Source organism: Passer montanus, unplaced genomic scaffold, assembly GCF_014805655.1.
Source record: "Passer montanus isolate IOZ18808 unplaced genomic scaffold, ASM1480565v1 scaffold2, whole genome shotgun sequence".
Taxonomy (NCBI): domain Eukaryota; kingdom Metazoa; phylum Chordata; class Aves; order Passeriformes; family Passeridae; genus Passer; species Passer montanus.
The window spans coordinates 1,888,387-1,911,694 of NW_024366591.1; the positions used below are offsets into that span (position 1 = coordinate 1,888,387).

Sequence of the window (23,308 nt, forward strand, 5' to 3'; positions counted from 1 at the left end):
AGGCTCTGGAGATGCTGGGGAGAGGTGAGGGAGGGGTGTCAGGCAGCTGGGATGGGGGCAGGGGCTGGGAGGGAGGAAACAAGGTCTTGTTCCAAGCCTGTGTTGGGAGAGGCATGAGAACCCCCATGGAAGAGAAAAGCCGATCAGATCCCAAGAGTCCTGGACCTCTTGGGCAGCATTTTGCCCAAGACTTCAAGGCAGAGGGGGATTTCAGGCCCTGGGTAAGGAATTAGGCTCAGGCTGAGCTCCAGGGACACCAGGCTGAGCCGGCCAGGGCTCTCTTTCCTGCAGCCTCAGCTCGGGAAAGCCCAGCCAGGCCAGAGTGTCTCCAGGAGCGTCCAAAGGCATCCCAAGAGGGCTCAGCCCCACGCTCTCCCGTTCTGTGTCTTGCAGAAGCGCCAGAGCCCCTCGGTCTCTGCAGGGCCGTGCTGCTGCTGGGGACGTGGCTGCTGCCAGGAGCTGCCGCAGGGGCTGAGGCACAGCCATGCCCTGACGCGGCTGTGCCGGTGCCACAGCTCCGCAGAGGCCCAGGCAGAAGAGAGCGGCAAAACCCCGGCAGCCTTTGGAAGAGGATGAGACTGCACTTCTCCCCTCAGCTCTGAGCTCCCCAGCTCCAGCTCGCCTCTCAGCTGGCACAGCAGCACAAGGGGATGTGAGAGCAGTGCTCAGCCCGGGCACTGAGACATCCTCCACCAGACGTTTTAGTGAAAATCCCATTTGTCAGCCTTACCTTAGTCATAGGTTCCCAGCAATGTTTTCCCTTAGAAGATGAAGTTTTTTTGAAGTTCTTGTTGTTAGAAATTGACCATTTTTAGGTATAAGGCTGTCCCCATGTCAATTTCTTATCCCCTCGTTTTCAATTGTTAGAATAGTCCATTTGAATAAATTTCAGCTTTTCTACACCCTGCTGTGTTATTTTCTTGATATTCCATCCTTCATTAATATAAAGGTCCTTCATTGGATGAAGGAGTACCTTGCTGTTTTCTGAGAAATGCTAATTTTGATGGCTTACCCATTCCTACAAATCCAATAGGACAAAGTCTACAAATCAGCTTTATAATTTCAAAAACTACTCCTTCAAGTTTTACACATCTATTTTATCATTGGCAATGTTCTGAAGTGATAGCAAACCTGCACAGAAAACAAGGAGGAAGATAATCAGCAGTTGTCACCACCCACTAAACTACATTTTAAATTTAGTTTAAGGTGTTTAGGTGCAAGTTTGAGTGTGTAAATGGAGACATTCACACAGAGGCACTGCTAGTTGGTAGGTTTGGCCTTTTCAGTGAATTTCTTTTTTATTTTTTCTTTCACCATATTATGGAAAAAACAAACATTTCTCTTTTTAGGCAGAGAAAGGACATGGTTGGTTTTTAAGAAGGCATTTTATTCTGACTGTATAATAACCTATTGGGGAAAATGTGAGCTTTTAGCAAAATGTCACTGTGCTCTTGCAGTTGTTCAACCACTTTGATGAATAACAGGCAGATCTGTAAGACTCCTGTAGTTTATCCTATAGGAGGGTCACTGACCACTTATCACTGGGAATGATGACACTGGAAAATGTGGAGTTAGCTGGATAAATAAATATTTCCAATTTCCTTAGCCAGAAAAAAAACCCCAACCAAACTTTCAAAATAATGCTATAAAAATTGTTATCCTCTGAATTAGGAGAATTTAACTGTTTTTGGTTCATATTCTTTTGGACTGCTTTTGGTTCATATTCTTATGTTAAAAACTATCATTTCTATCTGAAAAATTAATCATTATTATGCTTTTCTGAAGTGAATTACAAAGTAATATACCCCCATCTTCTCAAAATCTGATTTAAGTGTTTGCAAGTTTAATCACATAGGAAGCAAAAGGAACTTCATATGTCTCAAATCAATAGAAACTAACAAACACAACTTGACAACGTATATTAAATTGTCAGTCAAGTCAGTAAATATTTTCCACTGTAGAGATAGGTACCACCAGTTTATGAATTTTGCTAGTATAGATTTAATAAAGAAAAAGTAAGTCTTTACTGCCAAATCAGTTATGGGTTGCTGTATTCTACTGCCAGTATGCTGTGGGTATAAACACCATATTTTCGTAGTCTCATCCGTGAAGAATTCCACTTTAAAACTAGGTCTGGCTTTCAGTTTGACCAAATAAATGAAAATTCTCTATTAAAACATAGTGATGGCAGCAGGGTCAGTCTTTGCAATGGAAGCCTAAGATTTAACAGTATTTTCCTGATCAGATCTCCAGGGCTGAGTACACATGGTTATTGTGGTGGCTTGGCCCTTGCTGGCAGCCAAACTTTCACCCAGACATTGGCTCATTCCCTCTGCTCAGGAGGAAAAGGAGAAAAGCAGGAACAAGAAAGCTGCCTCAGCATAAAGACAGGGAGGCCACTGATGAAGCAGGCTTAACTTGGAAAATCTTATTTATCACCATTTAAAACAAATATTTAATTATATTAGTATTTATTATTATTAGATAGTCAGAGACAGCCAACCTGACTCAAATCACTGAGCCACCCATCTTGTTTTAGTAAGAAACTGGAGGATGATCAAAGAAAATTACATTCCCCTGACATAAATGTCTTCAATTTTAATAAAACAATATGTTTTTCTGTATTTGTTTAAGAAATAGCTAATAAAAAAGTTATTTCCTTATTCTAAAAATTATTCTGTTACAAGGAGCAATTTAGTTAATGCTATTCTAATTTACATCAGACACTAAAGTACTCAAACCTAGTTTTCTTTATACTGAAATTCATTATTAGATTGGAACCTCCTCAACTCAGGGTCCTGTAATGTGATAGGAAGAGTGTTGTTAGGCAACAGAGACATTATTAAATACCAACTATATTCCCATTCCATTTTGGAATGTATACATTTCTTCAGCACACATATCACTGAAATTAAAGCTAATTAATTAATGAGAAATGCTTTGAAAAAAAATGGGAAGGTGGTAAAGTATGCTGTTAATACAAAACTACTGACTGAGAGAATGTTCTTACAGCCTCACAGCGCTGACTTCACAGGCAGGTGAAATTTACTGTAGATAATGGTAATGTAAACACAGAAAAAAACCCCTAATCTTACCTATAAAATTATCTAGTGGATGTAGATGTTAACAATCAGAGCCTGGGATCTATATACTTAACACTGTGAAAACAGTGTTCAATGTTCAACAGAACCACTTTCAACAATGCTTAGTTTATCTGCTCTCTCACTTCCCTAGCAAAGCAAAACAAATGAGAGACAGGAATTATAAGGAAAGAAAGCACTATTTGGACTGGTCTTCTGTCTTGAATATTGGATATAACTCCTGTTCATATCTGCTCCAAAAGCATATAGTGGTGCTCAAAAAAAACCCCAAAAAACAATAACATGAGAAGAATCTGAAAAAAATATACCCAAACTCTTCACTTTATTAAAAAATAAATGCAAGACTGAGGAAAGATATAAAATCATGAATTCAAGAGACAAGATGACTAGAGAGCAACTGTTCATTGTTCAAGCAGAAGAATATCAATTAAGACAGGTAGGAAACTTTAAAAAACCCATATTTCACACTTGTGTAGTCAAGTTGCATTGAGTAGGGACCTTTTCTTGTACTGCTCTGCAGATGCTAAAAACCTATGTGGACTCAAAAAAAAAAAAAAAGACTGGGCAAATTTGTGGATTAAAAACCTACTAAGAACTGTCAAGAATAACACACCACCTCTGATTCAGAAAATGCTGAAGCCACAGATGGTTGCATCCTTGGTATTTAGGGATCATGTGATGTCCTGTCTCTGTAGTCTTCCTCAGGCACTTCCCAGTCTCCACTGCTATGAATATACCCAAAGGTGTTTTAATGAAGATGACGCCAGCAAATTTTTTCTGGAATGCATTTATTTATAGCTGAATTCAAGGGAATAAAAAAAATTAAAGAATTTACATAAAAGCAAGGTATTTCTTAGCCTTAAAAGCATTTACAAGTATACTTGATTGAGGTCCAATCGATATCACTAACATACAAATACAAGAAAATGTAAGAATATAATCCCAAAGGAACTACATATTTTTCTTTTATGAAAACTTTTTAGAACCAATGTGATGGCACAGAATCTTTTTTAAGTGTACCAAGCCAGGAGTTTTTGGTTTTTTTTGAAAAAGAGTGAAGGGGTATTTCTAACAGAGGAAGATGTACTATGGTATTAAAATCCCACTAGATTGATCTGCCTTTTAAAAAATAAATCAACACTTATTTCCCTCCCATGTACAGGAGGGAAATTTGCCATTTCTAATTCCTCTATTTGCAATTGCATACTGCATTTTCTGTCAGGAATCACACTTGACGATTTCTGTTCGTGGCCAACTTTCAGGCCCGTGTCCTGCAGCAGCACTTCCTGCCACCCCACAGCTTCCACAAAGCAGCTGCTACTCGGAGGCTGCTCAAAGGGAGAGAATTACAAGCAATGGCACAAAATAATTTCAAGAGTTCCTTGTTTCAATAAAAAAAGCAAAGAGTGCAACCACTGACTTACCCTAACTGATTTCTGAACCAGTGTAAGTAAAGCAGTACAATATTATGTGGAAACACGTCTCAAAGGACCTTTGTTCTAAAGTAACAAGGTAAACATGCACAATTATAATAAATTTAGAACTGCTTAGCAGTTACTTTTCCAGAAAAAAACAAACAGAATAAATGAGCAAAGGCATTACTCAAAATCCCATTAGCTGTCTGTTTTCCCTTACAGCAGTCTAAACACTTCCAACGATCCGTTCCAAAATTTTTATTTTGATCCATTCCAAAGGTATTAGCTGTGCAAATAAACCTGGTAGTGCAATGAGGTCTAGTCTGTAACTTAGTTAACGAGGGCGGAAAAAAAAAAAGTAGATAATTACTCTAATCCATACTTACTTCTCAGGAGCTAAAAAAAAAAAAAAAAAAAAAAAAAAAAAAAAAAAAAAAAGAATAAAAAGGAAAAAGTGATGCTCTTCAGAGGGAAAACAGTTCGATACTCTGGGTGTTCTTTACAGCCCGTACGAACAACTTTTCCGCGGCATCTCGAAGCTAGATGACAAGATAAAGCACAGAGTCGCGCCAGTCCAGCGTTCCTGCCCCTCCATCGCTTCCTCACGGTGCCTTGCTGCGGCTGCGGCGCCGGGCGGGGGCCGGCCCGAGCCCCGCACGCTGTCCCGCGGGGCGGCTGGGCAGACACAGCCGTACAGATTTATATTTTGAAAAAGATCGCGGGAAGTGCGGCTCCCGGGACCCGGGGGAGGAGGGAAGGCGGGCGGGGAGGCGGGAGGCAGGGAGGGGAGAGAGAGGGGCGGGCGAGGGGAGCCGTTCCCCGCCTCACTCCCACCCCCGCCGGCTGCGCCGCGGCCGCTGCCGCCGCTGGGCGCTGGGAGGCGGCAGCGAGTGCCCGCCGCCGGAGCCGTTTGAGGAACGCGAGCGGGCGAGCCAGACTTTTACCTTTTCTCTCTTTTTTTTCCCCTCCTCACCCACCATGCCGCGGACGCCGCTGCCCGCGGGTGGCGAGCGGCGGCTCAGCCCGGCTCCCTTCTCTTGAGGGGATGCGGGAGGCGCGGCCGGGACGCAGCTAGCGCGACCCGCGCCTCTCCGCCGTCCTCCCCTTGCCGCGTCCCCGACCACCATGAGGGAAGAGCGAGAAGCTGTGGCGGCGGCCGCCTCCCCCGCCGGGGCCGGCAGAGCCCCGCAGCACTGCCCGCAGCCGGACGGCGGCGGGGCGGCCGTGCCCGGCAGCGCCGAGAGCCTGCGGAACGGATACGTGAAGAGCTGCGCGACCCCGCTGCGGCAGGACCCCCCGAAGAGCTTCCTCTCCTTGCTGCTCTTTCCTACCGCCTCCTCCTCCCGGGCTCGGCTCGCCCTGGGCGTGCTGGCCGCCGCTGCCCTCTCGCTCCTGGCCTTTCCCGGCCGGGGCAGCGCCCGGGAGCAGCAGGACGGGAGCAGCTGGCGGAGCCCGCGGCCGCTGCACGCCTTGCTGTGCCTGACCCGCTTCCTCAGCCCTCTCTTCAGCATCGCCTGTGCCTTCTTCTTCCTCACCTGCTACCTGGTCGGCGGCCGGCGCGGGGAGCACGGCGGCGGCACGACCCGCTGGTGGCTGCTGGCGCTGCCCCTGTGCTGCTTCTCGGGGGACTTCGTGGCGCTGCAGTGGCTGCTGCCCGCGGAGGGGCATGAAGAGGAGCCGCAGATGTTCCTAGGAAGGCTCCTGACGGTGCTGGTCTCGGTGGCAGCGCTGACCCTGCCGCAGAGCTCCCTGAAGTTGCGCCGGAGCCTCCTCGTCCTGGTGTTCTGCAGCCTGGTGTGGCTGGTGTCGCTCAGCAGCCTCCAGGCGCTGCCCCCGGCGCTCGGCCCGCTGCTGGCCGGCACGGTCGGGGTGGCAGGCTGCCTCCTGGCACTCTGTGGCGGGGAGCACGGCATCTTCTCGGCGCAGAGCCGAGGAGCGCACCACCAGCATCACCGCCACCCACGGCTCCCCAGCGTGGAGGAAAAAGTGCCTGTGATCAGACCCAGGAGGCGATCTAGCTGCGTGTCCCTAGGGGAAACTTCGGTCAGCTACTACGGCAGCTGCAAAATGTTTAGGAGACCCTCGTTGCCTTGCATTTCCAGAGAGCAGGTAGGTTTCTCCGAAACTTGAAGGAGAAACTTTGGGAGGAATGAGCGCCACTCCATAGCTTTTCCTGGCTGCTGTGTGTGTGTCTGTGCTGGATGTCTGCTCACTAACAAACTCCTGCTAGAGGAATGGAGGAGAATGTTAGTCCCTCAGCGGGTTTCTCAGCTCGGTTCTGCAGAATCGATATAACCCTTTATTTCTGCGTGGGTGCTAAATCATAATAATGTATTTGCTGTAGGACAGAAGGCTCGCTGGCTTTTTTATGCAATCTCAATTATTAAACAGCCGTTCTTATTGATCAGAGCAAAACCTCAAACCAGTCAGCTTTAGCTTTCAGTTACCGTGTTACTTTAGTTTTTTTTTGGTGGTTTTTTTTTTTGGTTTTTTTTTTTTCCTCTCCGAAGCCCCCCACCTTCTCGGCGTCTGGCAGTATTTCCGAGAGAAAGAAACCACAGCTTTCTAAGCTGCCCGGCACTTCTGGTTCTTCCCCGCTTTCTATCGACAAAACCATTACCAAGTGCTAAAGAAATAGCAGGTTTTGAGGGATATTTTTTATCGAGCGTTGGCGTTGTTTGAGTGGCAGCTGTCCTTCTGCCCTGCAGATTACTGTCGTTTGTTCTTCTCTCTCCCTCTCTCTCTCACCCCCTGCTCCTCGCTCCACCTAAGTTAACGTTAGTTTTGGGTTGATGGGTTTTAAGAAACTTCTTTTTACTGAAGAGAGAGCTGTTCAGTAGGGGCTGGAGGGATGCCCGAAACGCTCAGTTTTCTTGAATGGAACTCTGTTGGTTTCTACCTCCCGGAAAACTTTTCAATGAGTCTTGTTTTTTGTAGCGTAAACCCCCGTGCGTGTGGGGGAGTTTGTTTTTATTTGGGCACTTGCACGTCAACTGCAGGAACATCGAGTTGTGTTGGAACTGGCCCGAGGCTGCTGCAAGTGGATTATCAGCCCGCTGTAGGAGGGAGAATGAGGGGAGTGTATTTAATAAACGCGCAAGTGAGCAGTTTCTGCGAAGTGATTGTTGCTGCAGAATCCCCCGTCTGTTACTGTCGTGGCTGAAACTCATCGGTGCCAAATGAAATTTTCTAGTTTTTCCTTGACATTTGTTCTATAATGCAGGTTTTGTGATTGACTGTGCATTAGGTCTGAGGAAATACGAAGTGAATCTGGAACGGCGGAGTAGTTTTCGAGCATTTCCCTCCCTGAGTTTGCCCAACAGAATTAATACAGTAATTGTTTACGGTGATTAATACAGTAATTGTTTGCGGTGATTAATATAGTAATTGTTTCTGCATAAAAGGTTAAAATGCAAGTATGCTGTGACAGTCTTCAGAAATAACTCATTCAGTACGTTGCATATTATCTAATGCATACAATGAAAGAAACATTAAAATATTTTACTAGCAGTTAAGATATGTAGGGACTATCATATAATAATTTACTTTCTCTGTTCCCTTCTGGGTAGTAAATGCTCTCTTTTGCTGTCACATTGGTCTGTAGTACAGAAATCTCAGAAAATGTGATTTCATTAACCTTTCTAGATGATAGAAGATATTTGTTCATATGCAAGTTACTAAAAGCTTCCTTTGACGTTAGGCTCACTTCTTAAAGGCATGTGCATATTTCAAGTTAGGGCATTCATTATTCTTCAAGTAACATCATAAATGTCAGCTATAACTAAATACGTAAAATTTATTGGCAATGCTTAAATCATACGTGTTCATAATAAAATGTAACTTTTTGGTAGACTTCCAGAATTTGATATCTTTGTTATCACTAGATGTGAACAACAAAGAGATATGAAGTTCTTAATTTTCCTAATAATCTATTATGCTTTACAATAAATATTTGTGCTTTGTTAAGCACAGTTTAAATGAGATCCACAGATACATGTTCTCTGCTGTATTTTATATGCAATTTTACAAGGATAACACAGGTTAAATCCTCTGATCTCCTGTCTGACTTGGAGAGAGATCAGGCGTTGCAGAGCTGATAAAACATCACTCGTTTGGGCAGGGGCAGGGAGAAGTAAACCCATAATGTGTGACTTTATTTGAAAAAACAGTATAAGGTTTTTATATTGCTTCCTTGAAACTGAAGGAATGTGTGTACTTAATGTTTTTTCAGAGAGCATCTATTGTGTGGCTTTTCTTTAAAGGCTGATTACACATTTTGAAATCTTTATACAGCAGTACAGTGGTTCTTTTCAAATATTAAGATTTCAAGGAGTTGAATGAACGTTGTTAGGAAGATGCTGCTGGTCCACCATGACAGAAATACTTTAATGAATGAGAGACAAGTTGTTATTGTGATTCTATTAGGTGTATTTTGTGTGATTGTCACAAACCTCTTATATGTAGAAGTAGTTTATGTCAAGTATAGAATAGCAGGTCAGTAGGGTGCTCCAAGGATCATCTGATCCTACCTTTCTTGACAAAATCACTGTCTAGACAAGTTGGCCCAGCACCCTATCCAGCTAAATCTTAAACTTGTCCAATGTTGGGGAATCCAACACTTCTCCAATTACTTCTCTGGGGAGATTATTCCAATCACTGATTGTTCTTATTATATAAAAAAAACCCCCTCATTTTGTGTCTATTTCAGTTATTATTTGATTAAAATAGAGAATGTTTGTCTTGACCTTAAATTTTCAGTAAAATGTTGATTTGAAGTTATATGTGCTCTCTATCTACTTAAGTATACAACAAAATAATTATATTTATTTGATTGGGTTGTTGTTTTTTTTTTCCAGACAACAATTCCAAGGGGTCTGTGTGCATGGAGGGGGTGGAAACAGGGTGGAATACTAACACACAAGGGAATGTACAACCAGTAGCACATGCACACAGAAATTGGATGGAGCATTCATTTTTTTCTGGGGTACAAGTGGAAAGAGGCCCTGTAAGCATGATCCTGTAAAAGCTTGCAAATTTGAGTAATCCTCATGACAAATATTTAGGTATTGCTTTCTGTACTTCAACAGGTGCTGTAACTATAAAGCTGGAAAGTTGATAAAATTAGATTATTCTTATAATTTGCATGAGTATCTATATCTACTGTAGCCATCAAAGTCTCTAAATTCGTGCTGTGTGTGTCTCTTCTGCACTACTTATATCTAGCAACATAGTTTGACGTGGGAAAAAAAGATTGTCTTTATGTTTTTATGTAAGTCTGCTTAAATGCCAATATCAAAATATATAAATACACGTGGTGGGAAACAATAGGACTCAAATTACAGCAAAAAAATTTGCAAAGTCAATGCCTTTTCTGAACTCTACTACATTAACATTTTTGCCAATATAAATTGATATGATTTTAGCAGTAAACAGGCTGTTTGTATTCTTACTTCTATATTCATCTCAGACCCAGAGAGGAATAGCAGTAAGACTGCAGTGTTGATTGGTATTTCAAACTTTGTGTAGATCATATTTTGACTGCATGTATTAATTGGATGGTAATCTGTTAGCTCTACCTATTGCTACTGATATCAAAGGGTTTATCTTTATTGGCTGTCGCACATTTAGCACTTTATTTTTTTTTGTCTGAAAGCTACATCAGGGAATTTAAAAAGTACTTGTCAGTTTTGCAGAACTTGTAAACACTATGTCCTGAAATATATGGTAATAAGACTTTCTTTTTTTTTTTCTTTAACTTGACAGTGGACATGTATATGAGAGCAAAAAAACTATGTGTAGGAAAACTTACATAGGAGCGTCTCAGAATCCAGAAAGAATATTCATATTTTTTCTTAAGTAAAGAATAGGCCTTCCTATTTAAACACAGGTGATACATGTCCAAAACAGTCTGCAAACAGAGCTGACACACACTTTTTCTGGTTATCTGACTAGGTTCAAACACGTAGGAAACCTGGGATATTTCATGGACAAAGACTGCTTTCATGTTGCACTCTGTTAATTACAGGAAGAATTGTCTTGTGGTTAGGGTTGGATTGACCACCACCTCTCCCTAGGTTCTGTTCCAAGCTATCTTGTACCTTTGATGTATTACCTTAGGAACATCAGGACTTGATTTCAGGAGTCTGAAATATTTGTGTAACTTGAAATTAATGCAGTTCCTTATTTGCTCATGAAATTTACATCTGCCTCTGTTACCTATTTGTGAAACAAATTACACTTTGTCCTTAAGTTTTCAGGGTACAAACTTCCTAGTACAGAAGCTGTCTGTAAATGTGTATTTTATAATTTGATACTGAAACAGATTTTTAGTATCTGTTACACTCAGAGGCTGTTTGCCACCCAGAAACAGGTGAACCTTTACCTGTTGAGTGCAGACAGTAACAAAATACAATTCTCTTTGCTGTGTGTTTCACAAACCAGCTCTTTGCTGTTTGAAGTTTCCCCTCACGATTCCAGTGACTGTTACCCAACTGTACCTGCATGGCAAGATGTGTTTTTGTTGTTCACCAAATCTTCCTGTCTCTGGGGTTTGTCTTACTGGGAAAAAAAAATCAAGGTAGCAGTGTGTGTTGAACTGTGGAAGGAATCAGTTCCAATGGGATGCAGCTGAGTGTGAGCAATGTGCAGAGAAGGATTGCATGGGGAAAGAAACAGACTTGGAAAATTGTTTCTGCAACCATGTTTTGAATGAGTAGGATTCTCTTGTTTCTGTCTGATTCCCTCTGACGTTGGCAAAATATATTGAGCTAGATGAAGTGTGAAATGAGAAGTAAAAGTTGGTAAAAGTTTCATATTTATTTTCTCTCTCTCTTTCTCTCTCTCTTTCTCTCTCTCTTTCTCTCTCTCTTTCTCTCTCTCTTTCTCTCTCTCTTTCTCTCTCTCTTTTTCTCTCTCTCTCTTAGTATTATACCACAAAGAAAGGCTGACTGAATCAAGGTTTGCCCGTAGAGGGGTCAGAGTTTAAGATGTTATCCTCTGACAAAGTTTCACCTGGGACCACTGAGAATGACAAAGAAGGGTTTTAGGAAGACTGAGTGCCCTTAAGAACTCTGTTAGCTAAGTTTAGCTTAAGCTGGCTTTTAGATATCCAAGACTTGGTGGCAGTTTATATTCTGCATAACTAAAAGCAGGCAAGAGTGTCTCTGAGCTGTCTGTGTAGCAAAGGAGTTTGACTGTTGCTTCAGGTGTGTTTTCCTGGAAAGAAAATATAAGTGGAGAAAGGAAGGAGATCAAAGACCACTGCTGTGGAAATGCTGGAGAAATTTGTTGGAAAGTGAGGGAAGCATGTTACAGAGCACCAGTAGGAAAGAAATGAAAGAAGCTGTGAGAGACAGTTCCAACAACTGCATGATTGACTGTGTTGAAGAAAAATAGCAGAATAAATTGCATAAGGTACTAATATTCAGCTTGGACCAGGAAGATGTTTTAAATTTAGGAAAGAAATTTGTAGAGAGGAGAAACAAAAGGTGCCCAGAAGAGTCTCTAGAATGAAAAAGAGGAGCAGCTTCCATGCTGGCGTTTGTGAACAGTGTATCAGGTTAGATAAGAGAATCGTAAGAAATTTGGTATATTTTCCTGAGAAAAACTCATATTTCAACATGTATGTCTGTGTGCGTATATGCCTGATAGTACTATTCTAATAATTGAACTTGAACAAGGGAATCGATTGTAGTATATTGGCCTTGCAGGATCAAATCCCAGCAAATTTTATGAAAAAAAAAATAGTGGGAAGTGAAGAAACCATATGGAATATGCAGGGCAAGTCTGCAGTGTGAGCTGAACTCTCAGAATCCCCATGACAGTCTCATGTCACGAGTGAACACCAGAGTGATGCAGGTGGGGTGGGGAGTCTGTCACAGCCTGGGCCCTATGTGACATTTGGTTGGAAACTTATATTTAAAAAAAAAAGCTTTTTTTATTCCCGTTTTGCTTTTCTGATAATTTAAAATGAAGACTTCATGAAGCCTTACCATCCTCAAAAGAAATCACTGAACAAAGCCAAATACAACTATTAGATGATACCAGTTGCTGGAGATGGGAAAGAGTAAATCTTGTACTTTTGTGCAAAGATTGGGGATTACAGGCAGGGAAACTGGGGGATGTAGTCTGTACTATTGTTGTTGTAAAAAGTTCTGGAGGAAAACAGATGAGAAACTTGGGTCTGCTAAATGAGAAAAGAGAGGAGACCATAGGAGGCTACAGACATAGAATATTTTGCTGCAATCTCACTTATTTTTCAGGATAAAACTATGTGGAGAGCAAGCTGAAAGAATAGTTGAAGATGAGAATAAAAGAGAGTGAAAGGAAATGTTGAATTTCAGCATGTCCTTTCCACTGGCTGAAAACAATGCTTTACAAGATGCAGTGACACTACAGAATAAATTTTAATGGTGAAAAAAAAAAAGAAGGGGGACTTTCCTGCAACTCAATAGCAGAAACGAAAATTTAAGGTTAAAGCTAGGGCTTGGATTGGTCAGGGCAGACTGTGCAGTGTCTGAGTGATTGTTACTGGAGCATAAAAAGGATCAATAACTTTAAGAAGCCAGTGGCAGTAAAATTGTGCTAGAGTCTTTCAAAACAGACAGGAGCCATGGATGTTAATAAATGAGAGTTCACAGGGTAACAAGTAAACTGGCAGATGATGATATTTGGGGAAGGGAAGTGTTGCCGATATTTGTGAAAGAAATAGGTCAGGGAACTCTGTGCTTAAGGAAGACCAGAGAAGTGAATGGCCTTATTGATGAGTGTGGCAAAACAAACTGTTCTAGGAACTGGAAGGGTCATAACAAGGAATGACTGCTGAAACAAAATGTCAGCTTCCAGAGCAGTTTTGTATTTGAAAATGGATCATTCAGCTGGAGAAGGACATCATTTATATCAATACGGGCAGCTGATGAGGAGTAAGTTTTGACGTGGTAGGCCATCCTCACTTTTTCACACAGAGCTTTTGTTTGTGGCACATTCCTTTGAAACAAGTGCAAATTTATTGGGAGAGGGCCAGATCAGGGCACAGATACCCAAGCAGTTTTTTTTATATCCCTCTATTTGTTTGATAGTTCAATATTTATGAACAACAATGCTGTTATGCAGAACTTCTGTGACCACCAGTGTTCACTTCAGTTCATACAGGGGTGTGTGAAAAAACCTGGCATATTTCCAATTCAATGTCTGATCAAATGGTCATGATGACAAGTTTTGTTACCCAAACAAAACCTTAAATGTCCATTTATGCAAACCCAAATACTTCACTAAGTTAAAAGCATGTATGCAGCAAATGTTCCATTTGTTGTACATTTGATAAATAAAACTTTGTTTTATGGAATATGAAAATGGTATTTTCCCTCTATAATTTACTGTGTTTAAGTTGTTCAAGATACTGTAGAAAGGGTACCATATGAGGCCATATTTGAGTGCTTTGGATTTGGTTTTGAGAGGTCCTCTCTCTTTCATGAGGAAAATCTGAGGCTTTTTGATGTGAATTAGCATTACAGGTATGTTGGTTTAGCTGTATCCATGCTGATGATGGTCACAGAAATAAGAATGGCATTTAATTTGGGGTGAGTTCACTCATTATGCCCAAAGCAGCCAGTGCTGCTCCCCTGCCCCAGAGGATCTGTACCTCTGAGGAGTGGTGACACAGCAAGACTGTGTCACACCTGCCTGTTAATATCTACTGTCAGGATGCTTTTGTCAGCAAAACTCGTAATATAGAATGAACTTTTCTAAAAGTGTGTAAAAGCTAAAGTTACCAGAGGGAAATTTCATAAGTTTTACTGAAATAACTTCATTATGACTCCCTGCCTAGGCACTATGGTATTAGCATGTCTCTTTAACCTTCATTACTGGTCATGCTTCATTTGTTTTTGATTAATTAATGCCCTTTAACAAGATAGGAGCTAAATTAAAGGGTAAAAAAGACATTCTTTTACTAGGCTTAATGTCTGCATGACTTTTTTTTCTACTGTGACTTATAACTAAAGGCTTGTGTTTCCATTTAGGGTCTTTTGATTTTTCTTAGAGTCAGTTGATATGGCATGTTCAATCACAACATATTTATTTTTTATCTCCTAAGTATTGTTGTGTGTGATAGCTGTTTGCCACTTCAGGAATATAATTTTGTTTATTCTGCCTAGTAGATTCTTTTAAAAGAATTCTAAATTTCTGAGTACTCTAAAGTTACTAATTTAAGAAGTACAGGGGTTTTAAAGGAGTTTTTTTCTAATACCTTCTGGCTGTCCAGAAAAGTTTCCATCCTTTCACAGTAGTTGTTGATACACCTCCTGTTTTTCAATATGTGATGACTGCTCAACAGTGGGCCTCAGATACCTCATTATCTCCTGTGTGGAGGCTGTGGGGTGACCAAGGAACCTCACACCGTGTGTGCTCTGCAGGCAGGGATGGTCTCTCAGCTGGGCTTGTACCTCTCAAAGTGAGCTGACTCTTTGTGAGCTTTCACCGAGGCAGGGATAGATCTCTGTATTCATAGGATGTCGTTAGTAGTTAATAAAACCCAGTGTCATGTGTGGTTTAATGATGCTAACTTTAAAAAAAAGGAAAAAAGGAATGTGTTTTGAGAGAACTCTTAAGTGATTATTATGTTGATTACTGTTCACAGTGGCCTTCATTTCATTTGATTTGCCACTAGACAGTATAATGTGTAAATTCACTCGCAGACTCTTCCATAGCTGCTCTTGCAACACCATAGTTTCCTAGACATTCTGCCTCCCTCATGACGTAGTATGAAATTAAATTTCAGTTTATTTAAACTGCATTTCTGCAGATACAAGCAGTTATGTTCCGATGTGTGAGTAGAAAGGGAGGGAAGTTTGTGTTGAAACCTGAAGGTGTGATTAGCAGGCTGAAAAAGTTTAGATCCTGCTGTGCCTGTGAAACACCATCTGCTCTGGCAGTCAGTGCCCTGAAGGAATTGGCTGAAGCTGGAAGGAGCAAAGGCACGCTAGCACAGTTTTCCCCTTGGCCAGTCGGATCTGCAAGAAACAGACTTTATTTTGCTCAGGGAAAGATGAATATTGGTCCAGGTTTTACTGTTTCCACTGAGATTGCCCATACAAAAGGGCACTGAGACACAGATGTAAAGAAATCATTAATAATGACATTATTATTTCTAACATGTTAGTATAGAACACAGCAGGATATTTCATATCTTAACTAAAAAAACCCAAACATTGGGGTTTGTGTCCTCCTTTGTCCTTGTTTCAGCTAACTGTATTTTTGGGGCAGCAGAGTATCCTTTTGGGGATCACTAGAAAATGCTCACAAAGCAGATTTCAAACAAACCTTGCAGTGAGAGAATTTCCATAGATTATTCACACAGATGTTTAGATATCTTCTAGTTGTTGTTTTTTTTTATTGTTGCTGTTTTTTTCGTTGTTTTTGTTGGTTTTTTTTTTTTTTTTTTTTGTTTAAATAGTAAAAAAGCTGTGGAATGTTACTTAGGATCTTTCTAATGATTAAAGACGTGTAAAATTTCTGTCTGAAGTCAAAATGAGTTATTACCATGGTGTAAATGACACCTTTTTTTCTGTTGTGGCAAAGCACAGTTGAAAGTATTTTGATTATAAGTATCTGTTAGCTTATTTTTAGGCACTTGTAGAAAGCATTAATTAGAATTTTTATCAGCATTTCTTGATATTTTTTATTCAGTACAGCAGAATATTTCCATGCCCTCACAGTACAGAAAGTCTAATTTTTCCTTCTGTTTGGAGTCTCTGCTTGAACAAGTTGGATTGAAAAGGAAGAGTTTGGAACAGCTTTTGTGTTAATGACCATTTTTTTTTTTTTGTGTCACTGCTGTTACTTAATTTATTTTTCATATCTGGCAGCCTGTTCATTATATGCCAGAGAATTTCAAAGAAGTTTGAAAAGAATAAGTTTGCAAGTGATTTTCTGTGATGTCAAGATGAAAATAAGAAAATGGGAGTAGATGAGCAGAGGCAGATGCAATGCTGGCTATTGCTTTAAGTGTGGTCTGTGTTTTCAAATCCTCTGATGCAATGACTGTCAGAGACATCTGCAGAATGCTCTGATGAAAAAAACAGCACTTTGTCTTATGTGTGATGGATAAGAATTTTTTATGAAGAGCAAAAATCAAAACTAGGTAAGAGACCCTAAGGTTCAAACAGTCTTGTTAAAACTGAGTAAAACTCAGTGCTTACGTGTACCATTTGCAAAACTCATTATTAGGCATAATATTTCAGGCCAAATTAAGTTAGAAAATTAATATTGATATTAACTTGACATTACACCTGTAAACATGAAATTGGTATATTTTTTAGGAAAGTATCTCATATCTTTAGAAAATATTTAAACTGTGTTTCGTGTAATAAAGAGATGCCATTTCAGGTATCTGCAAAAGTCAGTACAGCTTCAATAATGGACCTCTAAAGGTACATTTAGTCCTATGTAATTTGTCTTTTATGAGAGTAGTTGCTGTTAAAATCTCCTTTCTAAAGATTTGTAAGTCTTCCATGCTTGCCTTAACACTTGTTCTAGTAGGAAGCTCCCTGGAGTCAGCAGAGCACTTAAGCTTTCAAGTGGAAAAGAACATGTGTTTTGCAGTGTTTAAGGATTGAGATTATAGTCCTTACTTGTTTAAAAATTCACAGAGCTTAATGTAATTTATAACTTTAACAAGTGTTAACAGTCTTGAATACACTCCTAGAGCCATGTTTCTTTCACCTGTCTGGTGATGGATAGGTTTGGTGTGCCTTTAGAAGCCACATTTTTATTCTTAATTATTTGGGCCTTGAAAGTACAAGAAAAATAATTTTCCAGGTGATTAATGTTCAAAAGTAAATTTCTTATTTGCTTGTCTTTTTTTTTGAGATATAATTTTTCTTTCTTTGTCCTTGTTTTTACCTTTTCTTAATTTGCAATAATTTGAGCACCTCTTCCTACCAGTGTGTTCTTTCTTTGTTATAAGATCAGTACCACAATTTCGTCCAAAATTACAAGTGTCTGTTTCAGCAGAGATATGAAAATGTTCTGACTCAAAATACTTTGCTATTTAGCCTAGCAATCAAATTATTGTTTAAAAAAATTATAGAACATTTTGAAACTTAAAACTTTTAACACAGAGGAATTAAATATTTATGTGTAGTTACAGCATTAAAATGTTTCTAGAATTTGTTACTTGTAACTGTCCATTATGGAAAAGTTAAACAGAATTCAAGTACATTCAAGGTGCTGTATACATTTGTTTTTTACAGTCATGCATCCTTTTCTTTTACCATGATACTGTATTTTATTGTGAAGTTCTTTGTTCATTTTGCTCTTTTAGTTCTGCAGGTTAGATGCAAGGCAGTCACTGATCTGCTTCCTTCTCTGTAAGTGCACCTGCTAATTTATTTGTCACATCTGAGCTCTTAAGATGTGGGCTTTGGTGGCTGGGAGCTCATTCTTTGCTACCCAAAGAGTATCTGCATGTTCAGTAGTTTCAAAACTCAAAACAATCCCCCGTTTGTTTATTTCCTGGATGGTGGGGACAAAGGATTTCTAGGTTGGTTTGGGGTTTGGTGTTTTTGTTTTTGGTTTTTTTGTTTGCTTTTTTTTTAAACAAGATGTCACTTTAGACATCTAGTTTATGTTTTGCCCTGCTCTCTCCTATTGTAAGCAAGTGAGGAGGGAGAAATAGGAGTAGTATTGGCTCAAGGGCTGCAGTTGTAGCAAGAGGAGCTGGCTGACTAATGATAGTATGGAATGAGCTGTGCCTCAAAAAATAAATACTGAACATCTTCCTCCCTTCACTTCACGGTTAAAATTGGAGATAAAGACTCAGAGGATTTGTATTTGTCATTGTACTTTCCTGCAGTGTTTGAGAGCTACAGGAAAGCTTTGTCTGATCTGTACAGTACTGACAATGACTTTGGTTGAGGTGTTTCGTTCTGATTACAGCTTGGGCTGATACAGGATCAGTAGGAGCAGAGGAATATTTTTTGTCCTGCTACCTTGAGCTTTATTTATCTCCCTTAGGTTTGCACATTTAAGTGGATTTTCACAGAACTTTTCTTTCTTTTAAAAGAAATTTTGAACTTTATCTCCAGTATCTGAGTAATACTTTGGTTCAGCATATCTGTTAGATTCCCAGCTGCGTTCCAGGTGTGTCTTGTTCTTCCCATCAGCTCTGATTCACTCTCTGAGATGTTCTGCAGTGGTACCCCTGCAGATTTCAGTAAGATGGGTAAACCAAGAAAAAAACAGAGTTAAAGAGGACAGCTAGTTCCCTGCCTTGCTCTTGTCATGAGCATCATTTGGGATGTCACCTAGTTTGGTGATCAGAGCTGTATTTTTCTTCTTGTGTCCCAGACTGTAGCAGGAGACAGAGCTGGAGAAACCTACACTGAGATGGTGGATTCCATAGCCAGTGGATTGTTATATGGCAGACAACAATTCTGAGGATTGTAAAAGTGCTAAGTCAGTAGCATTTTATTTGGATTCCAATCCTTGCAGAGGGTTTAGTTCATATTTTTATATAAATATCTTTTAGTGCCCTCTGACAGAACTTGAGTGTGGGTGTTCTTCCACCTGGTTCTAATCTACGCACCTAAAAGCTCATTTTATCAAAGATACCCTTGACAACCTTTTATGTTTTTGTTTTGGAGAACTTGCCTGAACCTTGAATCCCATAAACTAAAGCCATCATGTGGCTCATCACTTTCCTGAGGACTCTCTAATCCACTGCTGAATACAGTTAGGGTGGGAATCTTCTGTATCTTGCTAGCCTGTGCTGGTTTGCTTCCCTCCCCTACAGGGACATTAGAGTTCTTCAACATTCCTTGTGCCATCCCGATTTTCTGCTTCTCAACCCTGAAACTGCTTGATCTCATTCTGGAATTTCCACAATCACATACCAGACTACTTCCTTTATTTTTTTCCTGAGCTGGCTTTCCATTCAGTTGAGGAAAATTATCTGTGGGTGAAGAAAACATTTATTTCTGTTTTTCTTCTGCCTTCCTACAAACTATGTGGTTGCTGTAGCACACAGGAATAACATACGAGGAATGCAGGTGAATGGGAAGAAGCTAAGAAGTGATGCAGAGAAAAATCTATATTAATAGAGAAGAAAAGCCTACTGATGGAAACATCTGTATTTTGAGAAATACACCACTGAGATGCTAGCAAATAGTTGATTGCTGACTAAGCCAGAGCATTGATCCTGTTGTGTTAACTTTTTGGTTTCTTCTTTTTTACAGAAGTGCAGGTGACAGTGCATAACTGTTCTCAGGAGTTTTATTTCAGGCTGCTTCTTTCTCTGTACCCCTGGGCTTTTTAGCATAAAACTTGATATTTTATGCTTTGGAATATTGTTACAGTATGATGCTAGGTTTGAGCAGGATGGCTTCCTAAGAAAAAGGAGAAACACAGTGTATTAGAAAGAATGAGAGTGCCAGTTATTGGAAAATCAGGATGTTTTCTTGCAGAGCAGTTCTGGCTCTGCCATGATGCAGACTGGCCCCTGAGTGAGTAAGCTCTGGGGAAAGGAATTCTGAAAAGTCCCTGCCACTGCCTCCTGCCTGCACCTTCACATTTTCGGTACCCAGTTCTCTTTAGTGGTCAGGAAGCTGCTGTGACAGGTTGTTCTGGCTGGCTGTCATCCATTTCAGAATGCTCGAGGGGGATTTCCCATTTGAAAGTGCACCCAGGAGATCACTCTGTGAAGGGGGGAACCTTTTTCACCAGTAAATTTCATGTGCATTTTTCCTTGGTGAAGAATTGCCCAGAATTTTTAACAACAGCAACAACTAATTATTTTTTATCTCACCTTTTTGCTTTCTTTTGTGGCCCACAGCTATTCCCACAGTACAGAAAAACAGACGTGTTTTACACCGGATAAGCACTGATGTCAGCACAGAAAAGCTCTGTGCTGAAAATAGTTTGTTTCATGTTTATTCATGTCCTGAAATGACCAAATTCAAATTCACATATAAGAAGTAAACTGTAAAATAATCTATTTTTTGTGTGTTCAGTATATTGCCTGAAAGGCTGGCGTTTGAAGGCCGGCGTTTGTTCTTTTTTATAATTTTTTTTCTCCAGGATCTGCAGTTTCCCTGCACACTGAGGAGATCCATCCTCTCTACATTTTTTTTTTAGATCAAAATGTGATTTTGGTTTTATTCCTTGGTGTATATACTGTTTTTTGATACATTTTTACAATATGTTTGCTACTTACGAATGATCCTACAGCTACTTCGAAATGAGCCTACATCTATTTGAATTGAATGAGAAGCAGTTTGATGGATAATCTTGATATTTGTATTTAATTTAAGTGTGGCATAAAATCAGGAAAATTCTGTAGCTGTAAAGTTTAGATCAGAAATACATATAACTCAATGTTTTAAGTAAAGTTTAGATCAGAAATACACGTAACTCAGTGTTTTATGTAAGGTCTGCAGGCGACTGATTTTTTAAAATTTAATTTCTGGCTGGAAGTTTCAGTAGTACAAATACAAATTAAAAGATGCTTTTAAAAATTAATTTAATTTTTAAAAAAAAATCTTTTCCTTCTCAATTAAAAGTAGAAAAGGCAGCTGCTGCCAAGCTGTGAGAAAACGCAAAGGCCTGTGCAAAGCTTGGCTGTAAAAAGTTAGTTTGAGCCGGGCTGAGTGCGAAGCTGTAACTGAAGGGTTAAGCTGAGCGTTTCTCTGGCTGCTGAGTGAAACAGGATGCAGTGACTACATTGTCAGACTGCTGGTGTGAGTGCAAACAGATGAGGAAATGCTGGATCAGGCACTTCAGCAACTTGGGCTGTTTCCTAGGAAACCGCTTGCGTCATACTTGCCAGCAATTAGCTTACAGTTCTTTTATTTTTGATAGTGTTGCAAGCTGAACTCGCCTGTTACAAAGGGAAAGACTGGCTCCATCTCAAGCCCTCTGCTTGTGACTGCGGCCACGGCGCTCAGGAGAATTTGTGAAGCGCTGCTTGGGGAAAAAAAAAAAATAAAAATTCAATTTATTTAAACTTTCCGTGCTGCTGCAGTAAAGAGAGTTGGAGCTGTGCTTGGTTCTCAAAAATGTACAATCACATTTTTGTGATCTGTATGAAAATGAACTTCCCTAGTTGCCAAAATTAAATTTCACCAACATTTTGGATATCACCACCTATTCCAGCAATTAATCTGAAGGTTTTTTTGTGTGCTACATATTAAAACATAGTTTTCAAAATTAATGTTACCTGAGGCTTAACCTCTAAAGCAAGGGATTTTTTTTCTAAATTCCTTTTTTCTTTGTTGATTAAAATTCAGTTATTTCCAGTAGTTACCTAGCCACTAATATAAAACAGTTAGTGTTGAAAGCAGTGTGTGTTTTATCTCAGAAAATCATCATATCTCCTGTATTTCACTTGAAACAAATTTACACTAACTGGCTTAATATTGATGGATATTGTTAGTATGGGTATTGTCTCATGGCTAGCTATGGCTGGGTTTTTTTAGGGAAAAAAAGTCGCACAGTGACTAACAGGTTAAACCAGAAATTTTTTTGTTTTTTATTTTTCCATGGATTTGTTACATAGGCAAACACACAAATAAATGTAGGTTTTAACAAACTTGAATTATAGTACATAGCTGAAGGCCAGAGTTGTTAAAACATCAAGGCTAATACAGAATACACATGTTCCTCAGTTTGTGCAATGCTTAAAAAGTCAATATAATTTAAATGCTTGAATACTTGGGTTTTTGAATATTTTAATTCTTATTAAAGCATAAAGGGAAAACAACGACCAAACAAATGACCAAACCTTCCCAATTTCAAACCCTGCTTTCCCCTCCCCTTCCCCCCCAAAGTCTTGGATACAAGGCTTAGAAAGATTGAGTACCCTCATTTCTGCACACTTATGACAAATTGCCTTGGCTGTAGGAGTCTGGCCGCCCATATTCTTAGGGGCATTTTTTGGACTGCAGGCCAGTGTCATTTATGGTTAGCTGGTCACTGGGGTTGCATTCCAAATGGTGATCGCTGTCTGTGTGGCCTGGGGCCTTTGTGCAGGTTTCTCTCCAATTGTATTTTACTTAAATTAAAAAAAAAAAAAAAAAAGAAAAAAAAAGTGTGGAGGCGGCTAAAACACCAGGAGTTTATTGGCCATTAAAAAGGAAGAGCACCAGGTTTTGCTGATATTTCAGAGTCGTTTGGCTGCCTTGCCCAGCCTGACTACGACATTAGATGTGGCCACTGCTTGGGAAGGGCTGTATTTGGTGTGGGTTTGTGTTGGCTCAGCTGCAAGACATGAAGTTTTACTGTTGAAGTCAATGGGTATTGGGACTTAAATCTGGGTGATCAGTAAAGAGCTAGTGTAGACGTTAACAAAGCAAGATGTGGAAATCACAATTTTGAATTTTGTCCTTTGTTTTCTTTGCCCCTTCAATTCTGGACAGTAAAATGGAGGCTATGGTGTCATCAGGTCCATGTTGGGTTTGATTATGTCCTGTAATTCTGCCAATTTTTTAGGGCAATTCCTGCAAGTTATTAGGGCAATTCCTTCAAGTTATACAGTACATCAGGCATAGTGGATATTTTGTTTTATCCTTGTTTAGTATTTTAGCCCTGTAAGCCTTGTCAGTTTTCTTTTGATGAAGGAAATGGGAGTTACATGATCACATATTTATGCTTCTGCATAACTTTTGATATTATTTAATTATCTGTATTTGATCTTCATTCTGGCACTTGTTAGCTATTTTCAAAGTGCTTTTATGAGCTGACAATTCTCAGTTGTTGTTTTGTGGATTCTCAGCCAGACTGTTTAGTATACATGCATGT

The 23,308-nt window shown here is 40.0% G+C and overlaps 1 protein-coding gene across 4 annotated transcripts in view; it reads left to right on the top strand.

Annotated features, from left to right (window-relative positions):
• The first annotated feature begins 4,941 nt into the window (after window positions 1-4,941).
• PDE3B (phosphodiesterase 3B) overlaps window positions 4,942-23,308 on the top strand; it is an 83,749-nt gene continuing 65,382 nt past the window's right edge. Inside the window, exon 1 of one of the 4 annotated variants that reach the window (XM_039706943.1) lies at window positions 4,942-6,625. In XM_039706943.1, coding sequence (XP_039562877.1) covers window positions 5,642-6,625 — 984 coding nt within the window. In that variant the 5' untranslated portion in view covers window positions 4,942-5,641. The remainder of the gene's footprint in view (window positions 6,626-23,308) is intronic. The other 3 variants (XM_039706945.1, XM_039706944.1, XM_039706946.1) reach the window with 3 other exon arrangements.